This window comes from Triturus cristatus, chromosome 2_2, assembly GCF_964204655.1.
Source record: "Triturus cristatus chromosome 2_2, aTriCri1.1, whole genome shotgun sequence".
Lineage (NCBI taxonomy): Eukaryota > Metazoa > Chordata > Amphibia > Caudata > Salamandridae > Triturus > Triturus cristatus.
In genome coordinates, this window is record NC_140582.1 from 997369550 (window position 1) to 997390943 (window position 21394).

At 44.0% G+C, this 21394-nt stretch overlaps 1 protein-coding gene across 3 annotated transcripts in view; it reads right to left on the reverse strand.

Moving 5' to 3' along the window:
- LYAR (Ly1 antibody reactive) overlaps positions 1 to 21394 on the reverse strand; it is a 92603-nt gene that overhangs the window by 43411 nt on the left and 27798 nt on the right. For all 3 annotated transcript variants that reach the window (XM_085642429.1, XM_085642427.1, XM_085642428.1), the window contains exons 5-6: positions 14533 to 14616; positions 2940 to 3339 (exon numbers count right to left, since the gene is read on the reverse strand). In XM_085642429.1, the coding sequence (XP_085498555.1) occupies positions 2940 to 3339; positions 14533 to 14616 (484 nt within the window). The remainder of the gene's footprint in view (positions 1 to 2939; positions 3340 to 14532; positions 14617 to 21394) is intronic.

Consider the following 21394-nt stretch of genomic DNA (forward strand, 5'->3'; position numbering starts at 1 on the left):
GCTGCCAAATAATGGAACCAGCTTCCCCTGGAGCTCCGTACGAAGGTATATATGTGAGATTTCTATAGCGCCAACCTAGTCAAAAGGCAGCAATAGATCAATCAAACAGGATTTATAAGCGCAGCTAATCACCCGCGAGGGCACCCAGGCGCTGAGAACCAAGCTGCACGGGTGGCATCAGTTGACTAGACAGGTCTTGAGTCCCCTTCTGAATTCCCGAAGAGAGCGTGAGGTCCGGACATGCAGGGGGGAAGCAAAGCGCTATACAAGGAACTTCTCCCACAACCTTCTGCAAGAGCTGAAAACGGCTCCTTCTAATGTTTAGCAACGGGGTTTCCATTAATAAAAGTCAATTGTTATGGACTAAAGTCCACTGCAGTTTAACATTTTGATTATGTTGCTGCCCTCTATAGTGGCAAGAAACTCCGGAATACCAGCGCTTTAAAAACCTACCATGACATTTATGGCATTATATCAGAAACCAGCACAAATCCGTTCAGTACCGTTTAGAGCACAGAAAAATGTGGGTCTTGTATGTGTGCATCATACATGTGTGTGGCTGCAGGAGAGAGCAGCGGTGCGCATGCGCAGGACACACACATGGCATGTAGGGCGACAACACACAACATGTAAATAAGCCACTTTGATACTGTGAAATGTGATTAAAGTCTTAGGCTGCATTAGTTTGTAACTTGTTCCAGCAGGAGGCACTCTGCAGCCCCTGAGCTCTGCCTTCCACCCCTGACACTGGAGTCAATGCACCAAGTACTGTCACCAGTGCCAGGGTGCATGCTTGGCAAGGAGGGTGGTGCTCCACTGCCCACAGCCCCAGTTCTTGCCCTCATCACTTGTTTAAAATCCTTTTCCAGAACTGGAGCGGTTTCTACATCCTGGTGCAAGAGAGCACCTTGTGGCAGCTGAGTTCAGATGCACAGTACAGTGAACGAGCCTGCACAGGCACATGGAGAGGATGTGACCTAACAACAAGAGCTGACGACTTCGGAGCGGAGGATCCGGGTTGGTTGGACTCTCGGTGTCGGCTCAACATCCTGTGATTCTGGGCAAATCACGTATTCTCCCCATGCCTAGCAAAAATAAATGTGTCCTTCTGTAACTTAACTAGTGCTCATATAAAGCGCTCGGATACCTTCGTGTCGAGTTCACACTCTATAAAACTGCACATGTAGCGCCAAGAAGCAGAGGCAGAGAGCGCTTGTCCTGCCAGCATCATAAAACGTGCTTTGTTTCCAGTGAGAAGGAGAGAGGCAAGTGCACACACAGCTCATGTGCCCCAACAGCTCTCACTCAGCTGTGCACCCTTAAAATCAAATAAACGTATCAAGCATTGACAAACCCAACAGGCAGGGCTTTCGTTGCTTCTCTTTTTTTAATGCAAGCACATGGCACAAAATAAAATGAAATCAAATGGAGGTGTCTAAACTTGGCTGCTATACGCTCGCAATAAAATGTTTTACATTATAAAACATTCACTGAGGCGGCTGCTTTCCTAGTGGGCTTTTTTTAATAGCAAGACTTTTGGTTGTACGGTACATTGCATAATTATTTGAGAAGGAGACGAGAATAAATAAACACCAAACCCTCCAATCACAAGCGCTCTAATCACAGGGACCTCTGAAGTGTCACTCACACGCCTTATTGCAGCAGCTTTAAAAAAAAAGATAGAAAATAAAACACCAACTCACTGGCCACCAAACACAGGTAAGAACGTAAAGTGGGTGAGAGGAAAGGCAAACTGCGTAATGATGAAAGGCAGAGCTGATGGAATGGGAATAAGGTCTTTCTAAAGATGATGGGCGAAGAGGATGAGACGATGCGGAGAAGGGGACAGAGTGGTGAGGTGAAGAGAGGAGAACGGTTGGGTCGTGGAGGAAAGATAGCAGATGTTGGATGTCTGGTAACCAATCCCCACTGAAGCAGAAAACCAAGCAGCATAAGCGCATCGCCAAGAGCTTCTAAGCGCTTCCGGACACCGAGAAAAAACAAGGGTTTCAAACTGTGCCCGGCATGTGTGAGGATAACGAGGCCATCAGGTTAGCCAGCTACATCCATGCCATCAGGACAACATTTTTCTGCTACTTGGCTTTCATTTGACAATCCCATGCGTTCTGGGAGTTGAAGACATGGGTTGCTTACAAAACAAGCATCGATCTCTTATCTTTATGGGGCCATGTATTTCTAATTAGTGTGGAGGTGTGCGCTGCCCCCGACCTCTCAAAGGAAAAAAATCTTGAGGAAACCAAGATTTTTTTCGTTTGAGAGGTCGGGGGCAGTGCACTCTTCTACGCTAATTAGAAACACATGGCCCCATAAAGATAAGAAAGTGCTTTGCGACAGCAGCAAAGCAGGCGACCCAGTCCGGATTGGAGGCGAAAGGGCGTCAACAAAAAACCCTAATTTCCAATGGCAGGCCACCGTTTAGCATAAACGGTGACGCCAGCCAATGAAAATGAGGGGCGGGGCTTCAAGTCCCCTTCTTAAATCTACTCCTACAAAATCTCTCGCCCAGCGAGCAGCGTTTTCCGCTGCAACGCCAGGCGAGACCTAACAAGTACTTACTGCCCAGGTCCACTGTGGCTGTGAGGTAGCGTGCCAGCTTATGATAATAATGCAAGGTATTGTGGACATAACAAGGGCTTACCCTGCATATAAAAGCATTGTCCCTTCAAGTCTCCAGTAACTGCATGTACACTATGGTTTTGAAAGATGTTATGATTTTATCTTCATACACAGATGTGCAGCATGCATGTTTGTGGACAAAGGAGATCACCTTAAAGGTGAAATTTTACTCCAGATTGACTCCATTATGGCTTACTTTCTGCAGTGATGGCGCAACACGTGTCATCAAGAAATTACACACAATGGCTCTGATTCACCAGCTTGTGCTTAATGCCTCTTACAATCAAAAGCAAATGCAATACCTTCAGATGAGCAGTATTTTGTTTTCTTATCCTTGGTCTTAGTATACTCGGTTGTTTCAATGTTAAGGCCATTCTCAGTCACTTCCACATTCCCATTGCTCTCCTTGTCATGCTTTTTTTTCTTTCTTTCCTTTCCATTGCTCTCATTAGCTTCCTGGGGCTCCTCTTCTTCAACAGTTTCTTCAATTTCATGCCTACGCTTTTTGCCTTTTTTCATTTGAAAATTATCCTGCAAAATTCCTCCTTTTAATTCTTTCTTCTCTTTCTTTTTGTTTTTCTGCCTTTCTTCCTTGCGCTCCCTCTTAGACTTCTTCTCAGTACCTTCAGGAGTCTCTTCATTCTGTTCAACAGGGGATGGTTCTATTTTGGAGGGCTGTTGTTCCTGGGAATTTACGTTGCTCTTTGGAAGGAAAGCATCATACATGTAACATGTTATTAAAGCACTGGAAGATGTTTGTCAAATCTTAATACGTAAACTGTTATGACCAATTTTCAACTTTCTCATTTTGTCAGGTAAATGAAACTTAAAGGTGCTGGACTACTGACACTTACCAATTTAGAAACGTATTCTCTGGTTACCTGATACAGCCTTCCTAGCCATCAAATCTCATTCATCAGACTGAAGCAAAATAAATTAAATAAAAAGGAGGAATATACCAAGAAAGGACCTACTGCATCAAGGTTATGACACCCATGCTTGCTTAGCCTCCCCTATGTCAGTTCCTATTCTCCATAAGTGGCTCTCAAATGGAGCAGCGATATAAGTGGGTTTTACCTTAGCTAACTCCTACTTTATCCACTCCCACTGCACATTCAGTTATACTCAAGGGATGATTGCCAAGCATAATTCATGATGGGTTTAGACAGCTGCAATGTACAAAGAAACTAGCCAAAAAAGAGACCTTGGCATGAGGGGACCAAACTTGACGTCAATTCTCTAAGTAAACACCCCAACACCTTATCATTCGCATTTAATTGTGTCTGTAAGGACACTGGTGCAACCTCGAAACGGGTACTGCTTTCGGAGGCAAGTTGGTGACCACGTAGGAGTGCAGCGGGTCACTCTCCCTCTCCGACTCACCTCACCACATGAATACGGGTACGCCGGCATCATAGACTGGTCAATGAGGAAATCATAGGAGTTGCCTGCACGGGATGCGAAAAAAGCAGCAGAGTTTCTGTGCCGGCGGAGCTGTGAAGGGACGAGTTATTTACTGAACTGTCAGGGTGGAATTGGGAGTCGGAAGTACAGAGTGTGAATAGATTCCCCATAATTCAGCACACGTTTAACCAGAGCAATGGAGAACAAAGGTAACCAAGGGCTATACTGGTATTTTTCAGTATTTTTTTGCTTTGGCAAGCTATTTTTGAGAAAGCCCGCCCTGAGGCTAGAAGAAAGTATAGGGAATCCTCTTTTTTTGTCCGCCCAGACTTTTGTCACACAACAGTTGAACGCAGGTGGCGTCTCCGTCAATTACGCCCTTTCAGGAAGCAGGTTGAGAAGCCTACCTGCTGGCTCTGGCTCGATTAAAAACCATTGTCAAAGGGACCATTGTCAAAGGGACCATCAGGTGTTTTACCACTGAGATTTAAGCTAGATAATACCTTTGTGGCTTGACAACCGTTAAAGATATGTATAAACTATTGGTCTGTTATTGAAATTAATGGCCCTTGGCTGTGGTGGCTTTGTTCTTCTTTAATTAATAGGCTCGGCCTGACAGTCGGGTATCAGGATTTTACAAAGGCCGGGTGGCGGGCTGACCTTTTTCGGTGCAGGTACGGTGGTGGGGGATGAGTGGGAGGGGGATGAGTGGGAGGGGGCTGGCGGCACCTTGCATCAGTCACACTCAAACAGACCCTGGGTGGTCTGACTGCCTCCATTAGCCAGGGGGTAGGTGGGTGGGAGGGTGCCATGGTAGTGGAGGTAGCAGGCTAATTGGGGAGAGGTTGGGGGATAGGGTGGAGCAAGATACTATGGCAAGGAAAAAGCAGCAGGTGTGTTTAAGTAAGGCTATGTATGCTTAGTGTGGTTTGGAAAAAATGGTGGTGGGAAAAATGCAAAAACAGCTGGTCCATGGCTTTGTGGGGTCAGACAGACGAGATATTCCAAGAATGGTATGAGATGATCTATTTTTCAGATGTCCAATTATGGGTATTGTAAACATTTGGGGTTTGGAGCACTTTTGCTGGATGATATATGAGGGGGGCGGCTAAACTTCGTATTGCAACTATCAGTATCTGTTGGTTCAACGATGAGATCAAAAGGAGAAGGGCACAAGAAGATAAAAAAATGTAAGAGTTGATATTTATTGTGTGCAAGAGACTCATATTGCGTGGTGTGACACCGCTTTTTTTAACTCTTTGGGGCCGAAAGTTTCTTGCTGCACCACACAGGATACAAGGACTAAAGGGGTGGCCATATTAGCGAAAGGAAATACTGTTATCCATGGTCGAAGGCAGCGGATAGGTATGGGAGGCAGGCAATCATGGAGTGTAAAGTTGGTAGTGGGTCTTTTACGCTCTGTTCGATATATGCCCCAGTTGTAGATGATCCAGCGCTACTTAATTTTTTAGCAATAGAATTACCATACCCTGCCCCATATATAGTTTGTGGGGATTTTAACTTAAATGGGTTGAGAGGAGGGTTAGAGGAAACCTCGATTTTTCAGGCATCTAGTAAAATAAATTGGGTTAGTAGATATTTGGGCCAGTCTAAAGGCGCCTGTTGCTGGGTACACCTACTATTCGGTCCCCCGTAGCAAGTTTGCAAGCCTGAACTGTTTTATGGTGACGCCATCAATAGTTAGGAGGAATTGTGTAGAGCTTTTCCAAGATTAATGTGGGACCATAACCCAATTGTTCTGGAGCTTCCTCTTGAGGGATTGGGAAGAGTGCCCAGAAGATGGACCTTCGAGAGGAGTCTTTTGTCGGACCCGGAATATATAAGACAAATGAAGGAGTGGATTGCAGTGTTCTTTGAGCTTAATAAAGGTAGTGCCTCGCCAGGGATGGACTGGTATACTTTAAAGCTAGCATAAGAGGGGAAACCCTTTGGTTTAGCACTGCAAGACAGAGACAGTTTAGAGAACTTTATCAAATGTTGGGTGAATTAGAGGCAGAGTTGGCTGTGGCCGCCTCAGCTGGACAAGAGCTCTTCCCCGTGTTGAATCGCTTAGCTATAATTACATCTCATCTGAATGAATTTACGGCAGAGAAGCTCGCCGGGAAATTTGTGGCTAGAACCCAGGACTGTTATGAATAGATTGAAAGGGTGGGGTGACCATTAGTAGTTAAGTTGAGGCAAAAACAGGCCTAAATTGGGAATATGCAAGGCAGAATAGTAACAGACCCGGTTGAAGTCAGAGAAACTTTGAGCATACTATGCTGAACTGTACAAAGCTTCAACCATAGTATGTCCCGAGGATTTAGAGCAATATTTGGCTCCAATTATGTTTATTAAAGCTACTCAGGAGGAGAGGTCAATTTTAGGGGGCCTTCCATCTGGGAAGGCAGTAGGAACAGATTCAATGCTCTTGGAATTTTATAAAGTTTTTATCTCAGAGCTTCTTGGGGAAATACTGGGGATATTTAGGAATGTTAGAAATGGGGAGCACCCCTCAGTTTCTAGGGCTACAGCTAATTTAATGCCACCACGGTTTTAGAGGAACCCATTAGCTTGACTGCGGGTAATGGGGGTTGAATCTGAACCCTTTCATATAGAAAGGGGAACAAAGAAGGAATGTCCCGCCTCTTCCTTGTTATTTGCTTTATATATAGGCCCCCTTCTTAGGCGATTGGAAGCCTCCATGGACATAATACCGATTAGTCTGCATGGGTGGGATATGAAAAGACTGGTCTATGCTGACAATGTGGCAATAGTTACAAGAGATCGATAGTGCTCTTTGTGACACTGAAAGGATAACGGAAGAATTTGCGATCCACCCTGGGTATCTGTTAAAAAAATGTAAAACGCAGGTAGTAATAAACAGACATACGATGGCCCGGGATAGCCAGATAGTAGAGCAGGCTACTTATTTGGGAGTAAGTATCAGAGCAAAGGCAGAGCGGATAGTCGAGATAAATCTTACCCCTATCATTGAAAAAACTCAAATGGATTTTACAAGATGAGATAACTTACACCTCTCTATAATGGGGAGATGTAATCTTGTAAAAATGATCTTTCTCCCGAAATTACAATTTTAAGCTATATTATCTAGTGGCAGCTTTGGAATATTATCACCCTTTATTCAATAAGGTAGGAGAAGAGGGGATTAAGGGATATGTTCTGTCGATATTTGAGCTATTGATTGGGACAGCTGCTAAGGGGTGTCTGCTGAAGATCGTTGAGCCGAGCTATTATGAAAAGACGCGCTTTAAGATTTTAATGGCAGTGTTCAGAAACTGGTCTGGAATTCGGAAAAAATTGGGAGTAGACAGGTATAGCTGATACACTCAGTTGCATCGGAATAGTCAACTGCCCGAAATATTCCATGACAAAAGCTTAGCCAAATGGGAATGAGATGGCCTCAGGAGTATGGGTCATCTGCTTTCTGTGAATCATATGGCATCATTTTATGAGATTAGGGGCAGATTTAATATAGGGACCCGAGATTTATTTTAAATATATACAACTTAGGGACTTCCTATTGAGAAAGGTTGGGGGATTAGCAGGTTTCTCCAGGATACCGTTGATGGAGATTTTAATAAGGGGAACCAATTACTCAATATCACAAACATATGGTGTCCTATGGATGGGGTCCCGGACAACCTGGAAAAACATGATGTAAAATGGCAGTGGAGACGAGATTTGGAAAACTCCTGCTTTTTGGAATCTTTTGAGCTGGGAGGGTCAATTTTATGCTCATCCAACCTACAAATACAACATTATAAAACAATTTTCGATTTCTAGATCACCCCTGCCAAAGGAGCTCCGGTTTCGACCTTCACAAAGCTCCAAACAGTGCAAAACTGCGCCGCAAGAATACTCGTGGGGATCTCGAACCGGCAATCCACAAAGCCTGCATTGTAGTCCCTCCACTGGCTCCCTGTCCGGGAGAGAGTTAACTTTAATGCCATGAGCATTTCCCACTAGATGCTAACTGGGAATGATTCTACGATCAACCACTCCATGGTCCAGTCGTATGTGGCATATCGGTGACCGCGCTCAGACGAATTACATCTGACCGCTGTTCCCAGGATTAAAAGGGCCAGAAGCCTATTCGCGTACAATGCTGCTAAGCTGTGGAACATCCATCCCCTACACCTAAGGAGGGAATCCAGCCATCTAGCCTTCCGGAAATCACTGAAGACTTGGCTCTTCCTCTAACCGTGCTGCGATGTCCTTCTCTGTTACTGTCCTAGCGCTGGGATGCCCCTGAGTAACTACGCGCTCAATAAATATTTTAATTTCATTTAATTCATTTCATAGCTAAATGGGAAGGGGTGGCTGGGACATGTTACCCTAGTTGTCGGGAACCCAGTACATACCTGGTCCGTAAGTTTTGCTTATGCCCCTGCCTAAATTTACTGAACTAAAAGATTGCAGTTTTTCTAGGGGAAGACCTTAAGTTGAATATATCCCCATCACTGCAGCTTATCTTGTTGGGTGTTGATGAATCAAATACAGATGTGGGTGTCGAGCTAATTATTATTGCGATGGCAGTTTATAGGCTTTGTGTAGCTTCTGCCTGGCTTGATCCCTTACCCCCGACATTTCAGAAATGGAAGGGCCGTTTTTTATACGTTTACGACTTGGACAAAGCACTTAATGAGCGAAAAGAAAAGGCACCAAAATTCAAAGGGAGGAGGATCTGGGGGTCTCTCTCGAACTGGGTAGCAACACATCAGGAGAAACTGTCTGCTTGATTGGGACTGGAAAGAAAGAAGGGCAAGGTAAGTGGATGTTTCAAGTGTCTAATTCCATTTACAGTAAATTCTTTGGCTAGGCTGTTTGTAATGTACTTCTGTGTTGATTTTATAATGAATTTCTATTATGATCGAACCGCCGGATGTATTGCTATTTGTTGTATTTATGTAATCTTGCTGCTTAAGACTGGTTACATTTATTGGGGGGTGAGGTTAGGGGAAATTGGCTAAAAGCTTCATAAAAAATTACTTAAAAAATAAATAAAAAAAGAAACGTTACTCCAATAACATTATAATTACATTCCAAAGAGACAGGAATGCCTTCCAGTGTATAAGCCTTAAGGACAAGCTCTAGGACCCTTAATAGACCGACCACACAACCTGGTGTTGTTGCACCAAAGTTGAAACCTCACTTACTGTCTAATTAGAATGAATGTTATTTTCGAGGAAACTACTACTCCAAATACTTATGACACACACCACCTTCTGTCCTTCATGTATGAGATGACTAATTAGGATGGGACAAGAAAACATGATCCTGCCATAAAATAAGTCCAGTTGCTTGCAAAACATACTCTGAGTCCACACACTTCTACCCTTCCATTGTTAACCATTTCATACTGCTGATCTACCAACATTGTATGCATATGTTCGCTCTACTACAGTGGGTCATATTAACTAAGGAGTAGTAATTGTCATTAAAAATGTCTTATTTTTTCATTATCCACCATCTTCGATCCAACACTACACCACAAAAGATCTCCAGCATTAAATGCCATGGGAGGAAGGGGTGAATGAGGACTATATCACAAGGTTCAATCAAATAATCTTTGCTGTAGTCAGGCCAAACTAAACAGATATTTCACTGTTTACGTCTGTCTCACAGCGAGTACAGAAAGTGTTTGCCCCAAGTGACCGTCTTGCAGACTTCCTTAGAGGGATCGCTAGATGAGGTTAAGCGTTAACAAAAATAACCTATTCAATTGAACTTTCAATGTTATTAGCTGTCCAATACCTTAGAGGTTTGAGAGTCAAAACAGACAAACTGTTGCAGGGATTCTGCTTATGCACAGAACTATGCGCAGGAAACCAGGACCTCAGAGAATTATGGTGTACCAGAAACTCCCCTCAGAACTAAGAACCCCTATCCGACTAGCTTAGTGTCACATTCGTTATCAGAGATTTAGCTCGGCGGTCCCAATGTATAGACAACCCAGAACAAGCGACTTAGATACTCTCAGGAGTGGTGGAAATCCGAAATACCCGTTGGTAGCTATATATCAGTCCACAACAGAATAACAAAGACACGGTAAAAGTTTAAAGAGTTTATTTTATAAACCTCGCATCCTAAGATGCAGTACTTTGGCTAACACAAGCAGACAAATGGTTAGGATCAGCACCATCAGCATTGTTACAATACCATAGAAAATGAAAGGAGCAATCATAATAATAATGACCGTGGAACACAACCACCCTCATTTCTCTAGCAACTAATAAGGTATTATTAGACTGATAGAAGGTCTCTTAGGCTTGCATGGGGGACCCCATACCTTATAGATCAGCTTAGTGGAATCACATCACAGGATCAGCTAGGCTCTCTCCTGAAACATCTCTCCGTTTCGAATGTAATAGAAAACATGCTGCTCTGTAATATTAAAGGGCTCGTCTTTCAGCTGTATGTATATTATGGCTAAGAAGTGGTACGATCAACCTGAACACAACAACCTGCCCCGTCTAGTGACCCAGACTCGTTCCTTACACAGTGTACAGACCAAGGTCACTACTCGCTGTTCAGGATGTTAAACAACAGACGGTTCTCATGTGAAGCAAAGTCGAGTCAGCAGTTCTCGAATGAATAACATGTAACAACAGTGTCGCGTGCAAAAGCAGCAGAAGCAGCAAGCTGGCTTTCTAACAGCCATCGAGGTTATGCTAACTTAGCGTTGTACATAGGGCGTGGTTGACCCACACTACAAAACGTCAAATGTAAAACTAGGTGAGATACAAGTTAAGGGGGTGGAAGGGCTGGGTGGGGGAAAGGCGGGGCATTAGGTGTTGTATGTGGCAATGGGGTAAAGCGATTTGTGCGGTGGGGGGTGGTAGTACACAAGGAAGGCTTGCTCAATGAGCAAACAGTCCAGTACCATTACCAAGATAAAAAAAACATTAAGCAGCTGAACACCCTAGATAGGAAACTGGATGGAGGCGAGGACTGTTAGAGCAAAAGCTGAAAGCCAAGCAGTATAGTAAGCTTCCTACACTTAGCGGGCTGAATGCTCAGCAGGATAATATAGGGTGCCAGGCTACCATGAAGTTCCTGAATGAAATTAAAGAAGACAGATCACAAGTCGATAATTTGATCATCGTAGACATCGCAAGACACAAGTTTGCGAAGACTTAAATGAAAAAACACAGATAGACTTAAATGGTGTGAGAATGTAAAAAAACGTTTTATTCTGGAGGACATCATTACTTTGCATTGTAACTGAAGATAAATCTACTTAAACCAACAATAGGTAATGCAAGTAATCATGATTCCAGTCTATTTTCTGAAATATAGGAAGGGGGGGGGATATTTGTATCCCTGATTCTTTCTAAAAAGATGATCTTTAAATTATCTAATTAAAATCACCAAAAGTTGTTGGGTAATGAACAAAATCCCCATGCCTTTTTTTCATTCAAGTCTGTTTTTTAAAATGTTGGCTCCACGTAGAACCTTATTGTAGTTTCAGTTACAGTATTACATAGTGTAAATGATGAAATCTTCTGAGAAATAAAGTTTCAGTTAAAGAGGCTTAAGAAGCAGAAACACAGCTCAGACAGCTCAAGACTTGAAGATGTAGAGATCATGTGATTTTGTTTGTAATCTGTGTAAATATTGGAACTTGTTATACATTGTAAACAGAATAATATATTAGCATTTGCTTAAACTTCAATTTATCGATCTGTGTGGCAAAAAGTCCAATTAATTGATGTGCTATATAGTAAGCATGTTATCAAACTGGAGAATGTTGCTACAATGGCCCCAAACTGTTGGCGTAACAAAAGAGCATGGTCATTACAGGTTACTAGTTACCGATTCATAAACAAAGAAAATGTTTTTAATTTGCGAGATGCTGCCCTAGTCTCAAAGCTTATTGGACAGCCTTTTCAATTATGGTCAACTTAGCATCTTGCATGCTCTATTGTTGTAAACTGAGCACCTAAAAATAAAGGGATGGAGATAAATCAAAGTTTATTCTATCGAGGATCTAAAAAACTGAATGTTTGGAATGAAACAAATGGGATCACCTTTAGGTTAAAAAGAAAATTCAGCGCTGAAAGAAACTTTTTCATGTTTCTTCTCTCACTTCTTTACAAATTTACAGGTTCAACGGTATGCTAAATTCTCATTATTGCAACAAGGTGATCACTTTCTCCTCTTCCTGAAGGATATACTTAAAACTGCATGTTTGTGATAGAATATTGCTCAAGCAATTAAAAAAGAGGATAAAGCATACTTCCATATCTGCATCTCAGCAGAATTAGCAGTGCTTTGGGAGCCCTATAAGAAAGGGAGTGCACAGTTCAAAGTGTGATAGCTTGACTTGTTAGACAACACCTTTGTGGTTGAGACTACTAATTGGTCTGGACACAAATTCAGTATTCAATATACAGGAACAACAACTTTTCCCCCCTTTATTCACCTGGCATTGCAGTAACATAAAATACTTTTATACCTAATTTATTAAGAAACAGCATGCAATTCGTCGAAAGATACCTTAATCCTAAGAATTCAGCACAGCACTGCAGTGACCGACAATTACTCTTTATAAAATGCAGCAGTAGAGCAGGTCATCTTGTGTATTAAGACAGCTGTCAATCATTGGTAAGAAAAACCTATCTACCAGCACTATAAAGCAATTGCTTACAATAATCAATGAAAATGCAGAATGTAATGATTCAAGCAGCACACCACCAGAGACAGTTGCTTCTAAACTGTCAACCACAGAGCGGCTCCTTCACATGCAGTTCTAATACTTTGTGAACAGAACAGCACAGAATTATTATTTGGACAAACGAACTCAAGCTTCAGATAAAAAGACCTAGATTTTTTATTTACTGTCAATTTTCTCTGTGTGACTAAAGTAAGTAACTCAAATTGATGGTGGTTATTCATCAACCTCGAAAGAATAAAAGGATAATAATAATAATAATAATATGAAATTTATAATGCGCTCAGCTTACCCGGGGGCATCCCGGCGCAACAGACCAGAAGGAGAGACTCAGCTAATCACTACTAGGGAAACAAGTGGGTCTTAAGAAGTTTCCTAAATGGTAGGATCTTGGGCTCTGAGCGAATCTTGAGGGGCAGAGAGTTCCAAAGAGAGGCCACTTGCACAGAGAAACGCCTGCCCCCAGAACGAGCTCTTCTTACTCTCGCTAACTGCAAAAGGTGTTTTTGGTCCGAGCGCAGCAGACGTGGGGGTTTGTAAGGACGGGCCATGTTAGCAAGGATGGGGGGGCCTTTGCCATGTGAAATTTTGTGGGCTGTACATAGCGCTTTAAATTTCACCCGCTCCTTCACAGGGAGCCAGTGAAGCGCTTTGAGGGCCGGAGCAGCAGACTGCCTTCTGGGAACATCCATAAGGACTCTCGCAGCTGCGTTTTGCACCTGTTGGAGGGTTTTGAAAGTCGCTTCAGGAGCACCGAGAAACAGCGCATTCCCATAATCGAGCCTCGATAGAATCAGGCTCAGGATGAGTTGGCCTTGCTGGTATTCAAATGTATTGCACATCAAATCAGATGTTAGCAGAGCCATCATACTGTCAGAATAGTCTAAAGTCACAAGGAACCTAGCCTTCATGAACATTCTTAAAAAAAAAAAGTGAACAGTTTGATCCCACAAGTCAGTACATTTATTTCGACCTCCCTAAGGCAGTCATATGCTGACCCCTTAAAAATCTAAACTCAAAAGTGTTTATTCACTTTTAGGTTTCCTAAACTAATCTTTCTGCTTCATCTCTAATTAACTGCACATAGTTAAATAAAATGAACATTTGTTTTCAATCATGGCATATGATGCATACCTCTTCTGTTAGTTAAAATATAGAACTGTAACACATTCAAGAGATTTCACTTTAAACAAGAAATGGCTTCCGTTACAATCCACATAAGGGAGTTAATCAGACATCTTAGTAGACTGGCAGAAGGAAGTATCACGGGTACAATTTGTTTCCATGCTGGATTCACCTATAGAGGTCCAGTGACCTCAAATCAACTATCTCCATACTTGGATAGAACGTGGTGGTTTTAGCAAAAGTGAAACACTCCAGTAACAAAAACCTAGACTCCAGCTCAGAGGAAAGCTGCTGGGGTCCAAATGAAGTAGCAAGTGCCCCAAATTACTATTAGTATTGTTAGGGTAATGTAATCATCTTTATCCTTAGCTCTCATTAGAAAAAACACAAAACACCTGTGCACTTTAAGAAACTTCTGCATCGCATTTGTAAAGTCTGCTTAACACGATTGTGAGATCATGAATGTAGCCATAGGCATCTTTGGTCTGTTTATCCTTCCTACCATCAACTCTGTGGTGGATTTCTAACAACAAGTGTAAAGTGATGCACTGTTTCTTTTCTTCTACAAACAAGAAAATCTTTTAATATCAAACAACATTAAGCACTTCATGCTTTAGGAGTGCCTCTGAAAATGTCTTCACGATATATAGAGAACTTGTATTACTTACACTGCTGTTTGCTTCAGAAAAAATCTGCCACACCTTCTCCTGTGTGGCTTGATCATGAATTTTCAAACTGTTCTTCATCCAGTTCTGCCAAAAAAAAAATGGCTGTGAAGCTGACACTGCACATTGGCTTATATTGGGTACATAACGGAAAACAATATACCAAATTGAATGCACCTGAACTTGACATAAAGATACAAAGTATTTCCAGACTTCAAGGATTAAAACCACACCTGTTTATTAACAAAATGGAAAACAGTGCCTGACCCTAAAATGGCCGCCGCTTGCTAATTAAACAGTGGCTTTTCTTGATGCTTCCCGAGCTGCAGCTTTCACAAATCAGAAGGATGGAATACAAACCAACTACAACCAACCAATCCCTATTTCTGCCAGCAACAACCTAATACGCAACCTGCCAGCAGCCGCATCGTTTTCCCCAATGACCCAACTCGCATCTCCCCTTCTACAGTGAGGGTCCTCTCTTCCAGCTCGACTGTCCCTAAAACGGCCTCCATAAGTGTACCCTTGTCCAAAGCACTCCTACTCCCCTTGTTGGGGATGGATCCAGCATTTATGTCCTGGAGTCTCGGAGACCCTGCTGAGAGAGTCCACAGCGTCAAGGGAGTCACACACTGCGGAGGACTGGGAAAGATCCCCTTACCGCTGGGAACAGTCTCCTACCCAGCAGGACGTTGGACACTATTTCCACTGGGTTCCTTACCCCCTCCCCCACCTCTTCCCTCCTTCATCCTTCAGAGTGTGCCCGTGGCTAAAGCACTCCTCTCCCCTTGTTAGGGAGGGATCCAGCATTTTTGCCTTGAAGTCTCAGTGACCCCACTGAGAAAGTCCACCGCGACAAGGGAATCTCACATAACGGAGGACTGGGACTGATCCATTTTCCAGTTACTTCCTCGTCTCCACGTTGTGTCTCTTACCCCCTCCCACACCTCTTCCCTCCTCCATTCTTTGTCTACCTCCCCTATTCCTTTTCTCTCTCCCCTGAATCTCTCTCCCCTGCCTGCTTTGTTGATCCTTATGCCTATGCGCCGACTAATCTCCCTCTCCATTACCCTTTACATTACCCCCTTACTCTTCTACACGCCATGAACCCAACGGATGTAACTTGTAACTGATTTACCGTCTGTAACAATGTGTCATGTAAAGCGCTTGGATACCTCTGGGTCTAGCCAGCGCTATATAAAACTCAAGTAAATAAATAAATAAGGATTATATGACCACATGGTCTTCACAAAAAAATGTTAAGGTACAATTTATTTTAACATTTTACTCTGGAATAAAACCACTATTTTTTTATCAGTCCACTGATCTTTGTTAAATTATTTATATAATTTATTTCCATAGTGTAACTGAACCCATCGGCGTTAGTGATTTACAATAAACCAAAGAAAACATATGCTAATATATGTGTGCAACAGTGGAAAGTTAGAATAAACCTTTAATCTTGGAAAATGGTGTGGTGTCGGCCTGTTTATTCATTAAATCACTTGCATCACTCACAATAACGATAATGTTCCAACAATATTATTCTGTATAGTAGAAGAAATTTGACTTCGTTGACATTTAAAACACTATGCTTAGCTTCAGTAAGTATCAATCTTAGCTCCAGGATAAGAAATGCAATTATTAGTTCAGTTTCTTCTCAGGACCAGTGCACATTCAAGAGAGGGAAACAGGTGCAAATCTGAATGAAATATTACAGCCAAAGTGAAGCATCTGATCATTCTGGTCACAATAACGATTTGATTTTTCACTCACATGCTGATAGAAATAGTGCACATGACTTCGAGTAGGTCATTGAAGTGCATTTCCTGGAATGTTAGAGGGATTCATACGATGACACGCCGCCATAAGGTACATGCTTACTTAGTACGAAGAGGGGTTCACATTGCTTTCCTCCAAGAAACACACATCACTTGCACTGAAGGTTCAGCCCTGCAACGTAGATGGAGGGGGCAGATTTTTAGCACGACTTATTCAGCCTTTGCACGGGGGACATTAAAATGGGTTAGGGCAGGGGTCCCCTTTCACCCTACTCAACAATTGGTGGATCCGGAGGGGAGATTCATGGTAGTCGCGGGTCGCCTTAAGGGGAGGGATGTAGTGTTGAGCAGTGTCTATGCACCCAACACTGAACAGCCGGCCATTTTTAATCATGTGTCCGGGAAACTAGCTCCCTACCTGACCAGCTCGGTGATTATAGGGGGGGGGGGGGTGGGGGGGGGGGGGGGGGGTTAACTCCATATCTGATATACACTTGGATCGCTCTCATCCCCCACTTCCTGAGGCGCCCATTCACAGGGTCTCCAAGGCAAGGTGAGATTGCCAGACTAGGTGGGGGCTGGTGGACACTTGGCGGGTGCAACACCCAGGGGAACGTGATTATTCATTCTTCTCAGCGCTGCACGAGCTCCATGTGCGCTTAGATGCGATATTATGCACACCAGACCTGCATGCCATGGTTGACCACAGTGAATATATTGCCAGGATGCTATCAGATCATAATCCATTGCTGCTGCGACTCCATTGGTCTCAGGAACACCCGATGATCCCAACTTGGATGTTGTGCCTAGAAGTCCTAGAAGACCAGGTCTTTCGTGCGTAGGTTGAGACAGGGATCACCCAGTATTTTATTGAAAATGAGGGCACGGCCTTATCGACAGCTGTAGAATGGGATGCTTTTAAGGTTGTAGTGAGAAGGCTATGCATAGCTAAAATGGTGGGAGTGTGGAAGACATTGCTGCAGGACATAGACTCTGCGGAACAGCGCTAGCGAATGGCGGAAAGAACCAGTCCCGAGAACCCTGAAGAGCAGACGGAGGTGTCTGACGCTAGAGAGGCAGTAGCGGTGCAAGTCGAAAGATTGCGCTGCTTTGACCAAAAGAAGTATCTAGCACGCGCGCATGCAGAACGCGACAAGGCGAACACACTGCTGGCATGGCTGGCTAATCCAGCCCGCCGAGGAACGATTATACTGGAACTGGATGGCCCATCTGGGAACCCGGTTTACACCCAACCGGGGATTAATGACTGGTTTTGGGGATATTACGCAGAATTATATAGGAGTAAGTTAGGAGTAGATGGGGACACCATAGAAGAATTCTTAACAGACACGGGGTTACCACCATTGGACAAGACGCAGGTGGACCTGTTAGGGCAGGGAATAACGCTGGGGGAAGTTCGGAGTGCATTCAAACAAATAGCACGTAATAAAACACCGGGCACGGACGGGCAACCGATATAATTTTATTCGACTTACATTATTTATTGGCCCCTAAATTAGTGTTTGTTTTTAATGAGGCTAAAAAGGTCGGAACACTGCCATCCTCCACTCGTGAGGCCATCATTATTCCGTTATTGAAACCTGGAAAACCTCCAACTGATAAAACGGCCTATCGCCCCCTATCCATACTCACAACGGAATATAAAATATTGAGTAGAATACTCGCGTCACGTCTGCTTCCGCATATGGTCCACCTGGTCCACCGAGACCAAGCGGGCTTTATCCCAACTCGAAATACCGCCACTAATGTGAGGCGCCTCCTTCGTATAATGAAGGCGGAACCTTATTCCTCGAGCTCCGCTGCCATCTCATCTGTTGACATCTAGAAGGCGTTTGATAGCTTGTAGTTGCCATACCTGTTCCAAGTTATGCGTAGGTTTGGCCTTGGAGATGCCTTGTACAAATCATCTACAGCCCGGGTGCGGACGGGGGCCTTGATTTCCTCCTCCTGGATAGTGGGTCGTGGGACTCGACAGGCGTGTCTGCTCTCCCCCTTGTTGTTTGCATTAGCCATAGAGCCGTTAGCATCACAGGCTAGACTGGGATGGAGGTACGCTGGACTTGGGGAACATGGAGTTGAGCAACACATATTGCTCTACGCGGACGATCCACTTATGTTCCTAGCTGACACGACAGACGCACTTGCAGGGGCAAGGGGACTGCTTTGGGATTTTGGGAGGCTTTCGGGCCTCGGAGTAAATTGGACAAAGACTTGTCTCTTCCCGGTAGCTCCGGAGAGTGAGGGCCCGTCCCATGCTAACGGGATAAAATGGGAATATTGATGCTTGACCTATCTTGGTACTAACATCTACCATACGCCTGCTGATATCTTGGAGGGTAACGTGGGCAGGGCTATACAATATCTTCGGCGCAGCATGAAATTTTGGGGTACTTTACCTCTCTCGGTAGCTGGACGTGTGGCGCTCTGGAAAGTGGTGGCGCTCCCTCGGTTGCTGTACTATTTCAGGACACTCCCAATCTGGGTCCCGGGATCATTATTTAAACAGATTCAGTCTTTGCTGGTGGGATTTATCTGGGCATCCGGCCAGAGGCGGGTCGCACTTAAAACCCTGATGCGCCCGAACGCCGACGGAGGACTAGCGGTTCCTGATTTCGAGACATATTACCTAGCGGCTCAGCTACAATGGCTTACCCAAGCAGTGGCACTAGAATTTCGGGGCCCGGATGATCGGGATAGCAATAGGATCCCGAGGCCGGTGCTTTCTTCTATTATCCTCCAACAGCCGTTGAGACTCGGGACACTCTCCTGTGAGGCTTGGACGATGAGGTTATGCTGGAACCGGAGTCAGCGCAGAGCCATGATTGACCGACCCTATACCCCGGAAATACCTATGGCTATGTGCACGGTCCTTCTACATGGTGGGGATTGGTCTGCACTGACTAAACGGGAGACTATGGGGTTACAGATGATGGGGGAGTTATACGAGGATAGAGTCCTCCTCCCATTTCAGACCTTGCAAGATAAATATGATCTCCCACGCGGTCACTTCTTGCTTCATTCGGCTCTCGTCTCAGCCATACAGCGGCATTGGCGGGAAGGGTTATCAGAGCCGCAGACGTCCATTGCATGTCAGTATGTAGTAATAGCGGCAGGGACCTTTAAGGCAGTTACATGTTTATATAGGCGTATGACTGGGGAAGGGCTGTTACCATTGAGGGAACTGCAACGGAAATGGGAATTAGATTTGGGTAAGGAGATTCCCGAGAAACCATGGGCCTAGATAGTAAAGAGGGCGTGGAAAAGCACAAGAAACACCAGATTCCAATTGGTCCATTTCTTTATACTGCACAGAGAGTATCTCACTCCTGCCAGGATTAATAAATATTTCAATACAAACACTGCGAAATGCCCACGTTGCAATTTAGAAGGGGCAGAGTTCAGACATATGATGTGGGACTGTCCGCAGCTAGGAACATACTGGGAGGAGGTTGCGCTGCTATGCGAAATCACAGAACGACGGATAACACCTGACATGGGCACCTGCTTACTTCACTGGTTCCCCCATATGCCCAAGACGAGAGTTATAAGCAAATTCCTGGATTTGGGGCTATTGCTGGCCAAGAGGGATATTAGGACGCACTGGAAGGCCGTACGGGGCCCCAGTGTTCTGAGATGGAAAATGGAATTGATTAAATGGGCCACGAGTGAAGTACAATCAGATTTCAGCTAGCTAGATGAGCACAGGGGGATAAAGCCATGGAGTCCGCGAGAGCCTGGGATGCACTAGTGGTTTCATTGCAAGCACCGGAGATAGGTTCAGATGAAACCTTGACAGTGGGCACGCCAGGGGTCTCGCATTGAGTTCTGTGTATATTGATCGATTGGTGGGGATTACTGTAATACTAATAGTGTCCTTGACTGGGGGAATGCTGATCTTCACTGGTTTTAATATGCTAATGTAATACAACGCTGATCCATGTGTAGCACAGAATTATATTGAATTGCCGTAGCACGAGACACACCGGGGACCTGGGTGGGTTGGGAGGGTGGGTGGGTGGGAAGAGGGGTTTTTATGTCCTTTTTTTTATTATTCTGGTTGCTTCAGAGTTGGAGGTGCCTTCTGGACAATAGTCTGTGTCGAATCGTCATTCAGTCATATATGCCACGCACTATACAAATATGCTGATATTTAATATAAGGGATTTGTATTCATGTTCCTTTTATTCGAAGTGAGGAGAATAGACGGAGCACTGTTTTGTGGCAACTGATGTTTAAGAGGCTACTGCGATTCTTTGACATTGACACCAGATCATATGAAAAAAATAAAAAAATCTAAATTAAAAAAAATATCAAGCAGGTCAAGTCTCGGGTACGCACTGTGTAAACTTCATCCAACTCAGGCAGCAGTCAGTAGTAGTATCACATGTGTTACTTAGGCCCATGAAGAAACGCCGCCTTCTTTCACCATGTGCGTGTTTCTTAAAGTTGCCTTCCCTTTCACCCAATAACATTTTACACACATCTGCGTGCGTGACAATGCTGGATTTGTTTCTTTGAAACTGCTTCGCTTACAGATTCCACTTTGCGAGGCCATTATCACGACATCTTGAACAGCATGTACAAGGCCTCGACACACATTGTGCAAATGTCGTTCTATTTTTCATCCATGAGGAGACACAGCTATCTATAGACCCTAACAAGGCCAGCAAGGATGCTTTTCATTAATAAATAAACAAGCATTTCAGGGTTTAGTCAGAGGAGCGCTTTGTTGTCACTGGTGAGGTCTCTACAAGCTCAAGCTTTGCCCCAGCAGCTTGCAGATATCTCAGCTCATGACCACGACGGGTACTTACATTCTTTCCTGTCAGGTAACAGGGATTGGATGATCCAGTACGGGGATTTTTGGCAGAACACACATGTGCCCTAGACACTTAGGTTGGGGGAAGAATAGTTGGAGTACGCCAGATTTCTAAATTGTTTTATATGCCTGCATATATACATTGTATTAGCACAATGGTGGAACTTTTTATACTGTTTACTGTCCTAGTACTTCTAGTCACATTAATTTGCTTCTGTCTATTGAGCATTGCAACATATATATT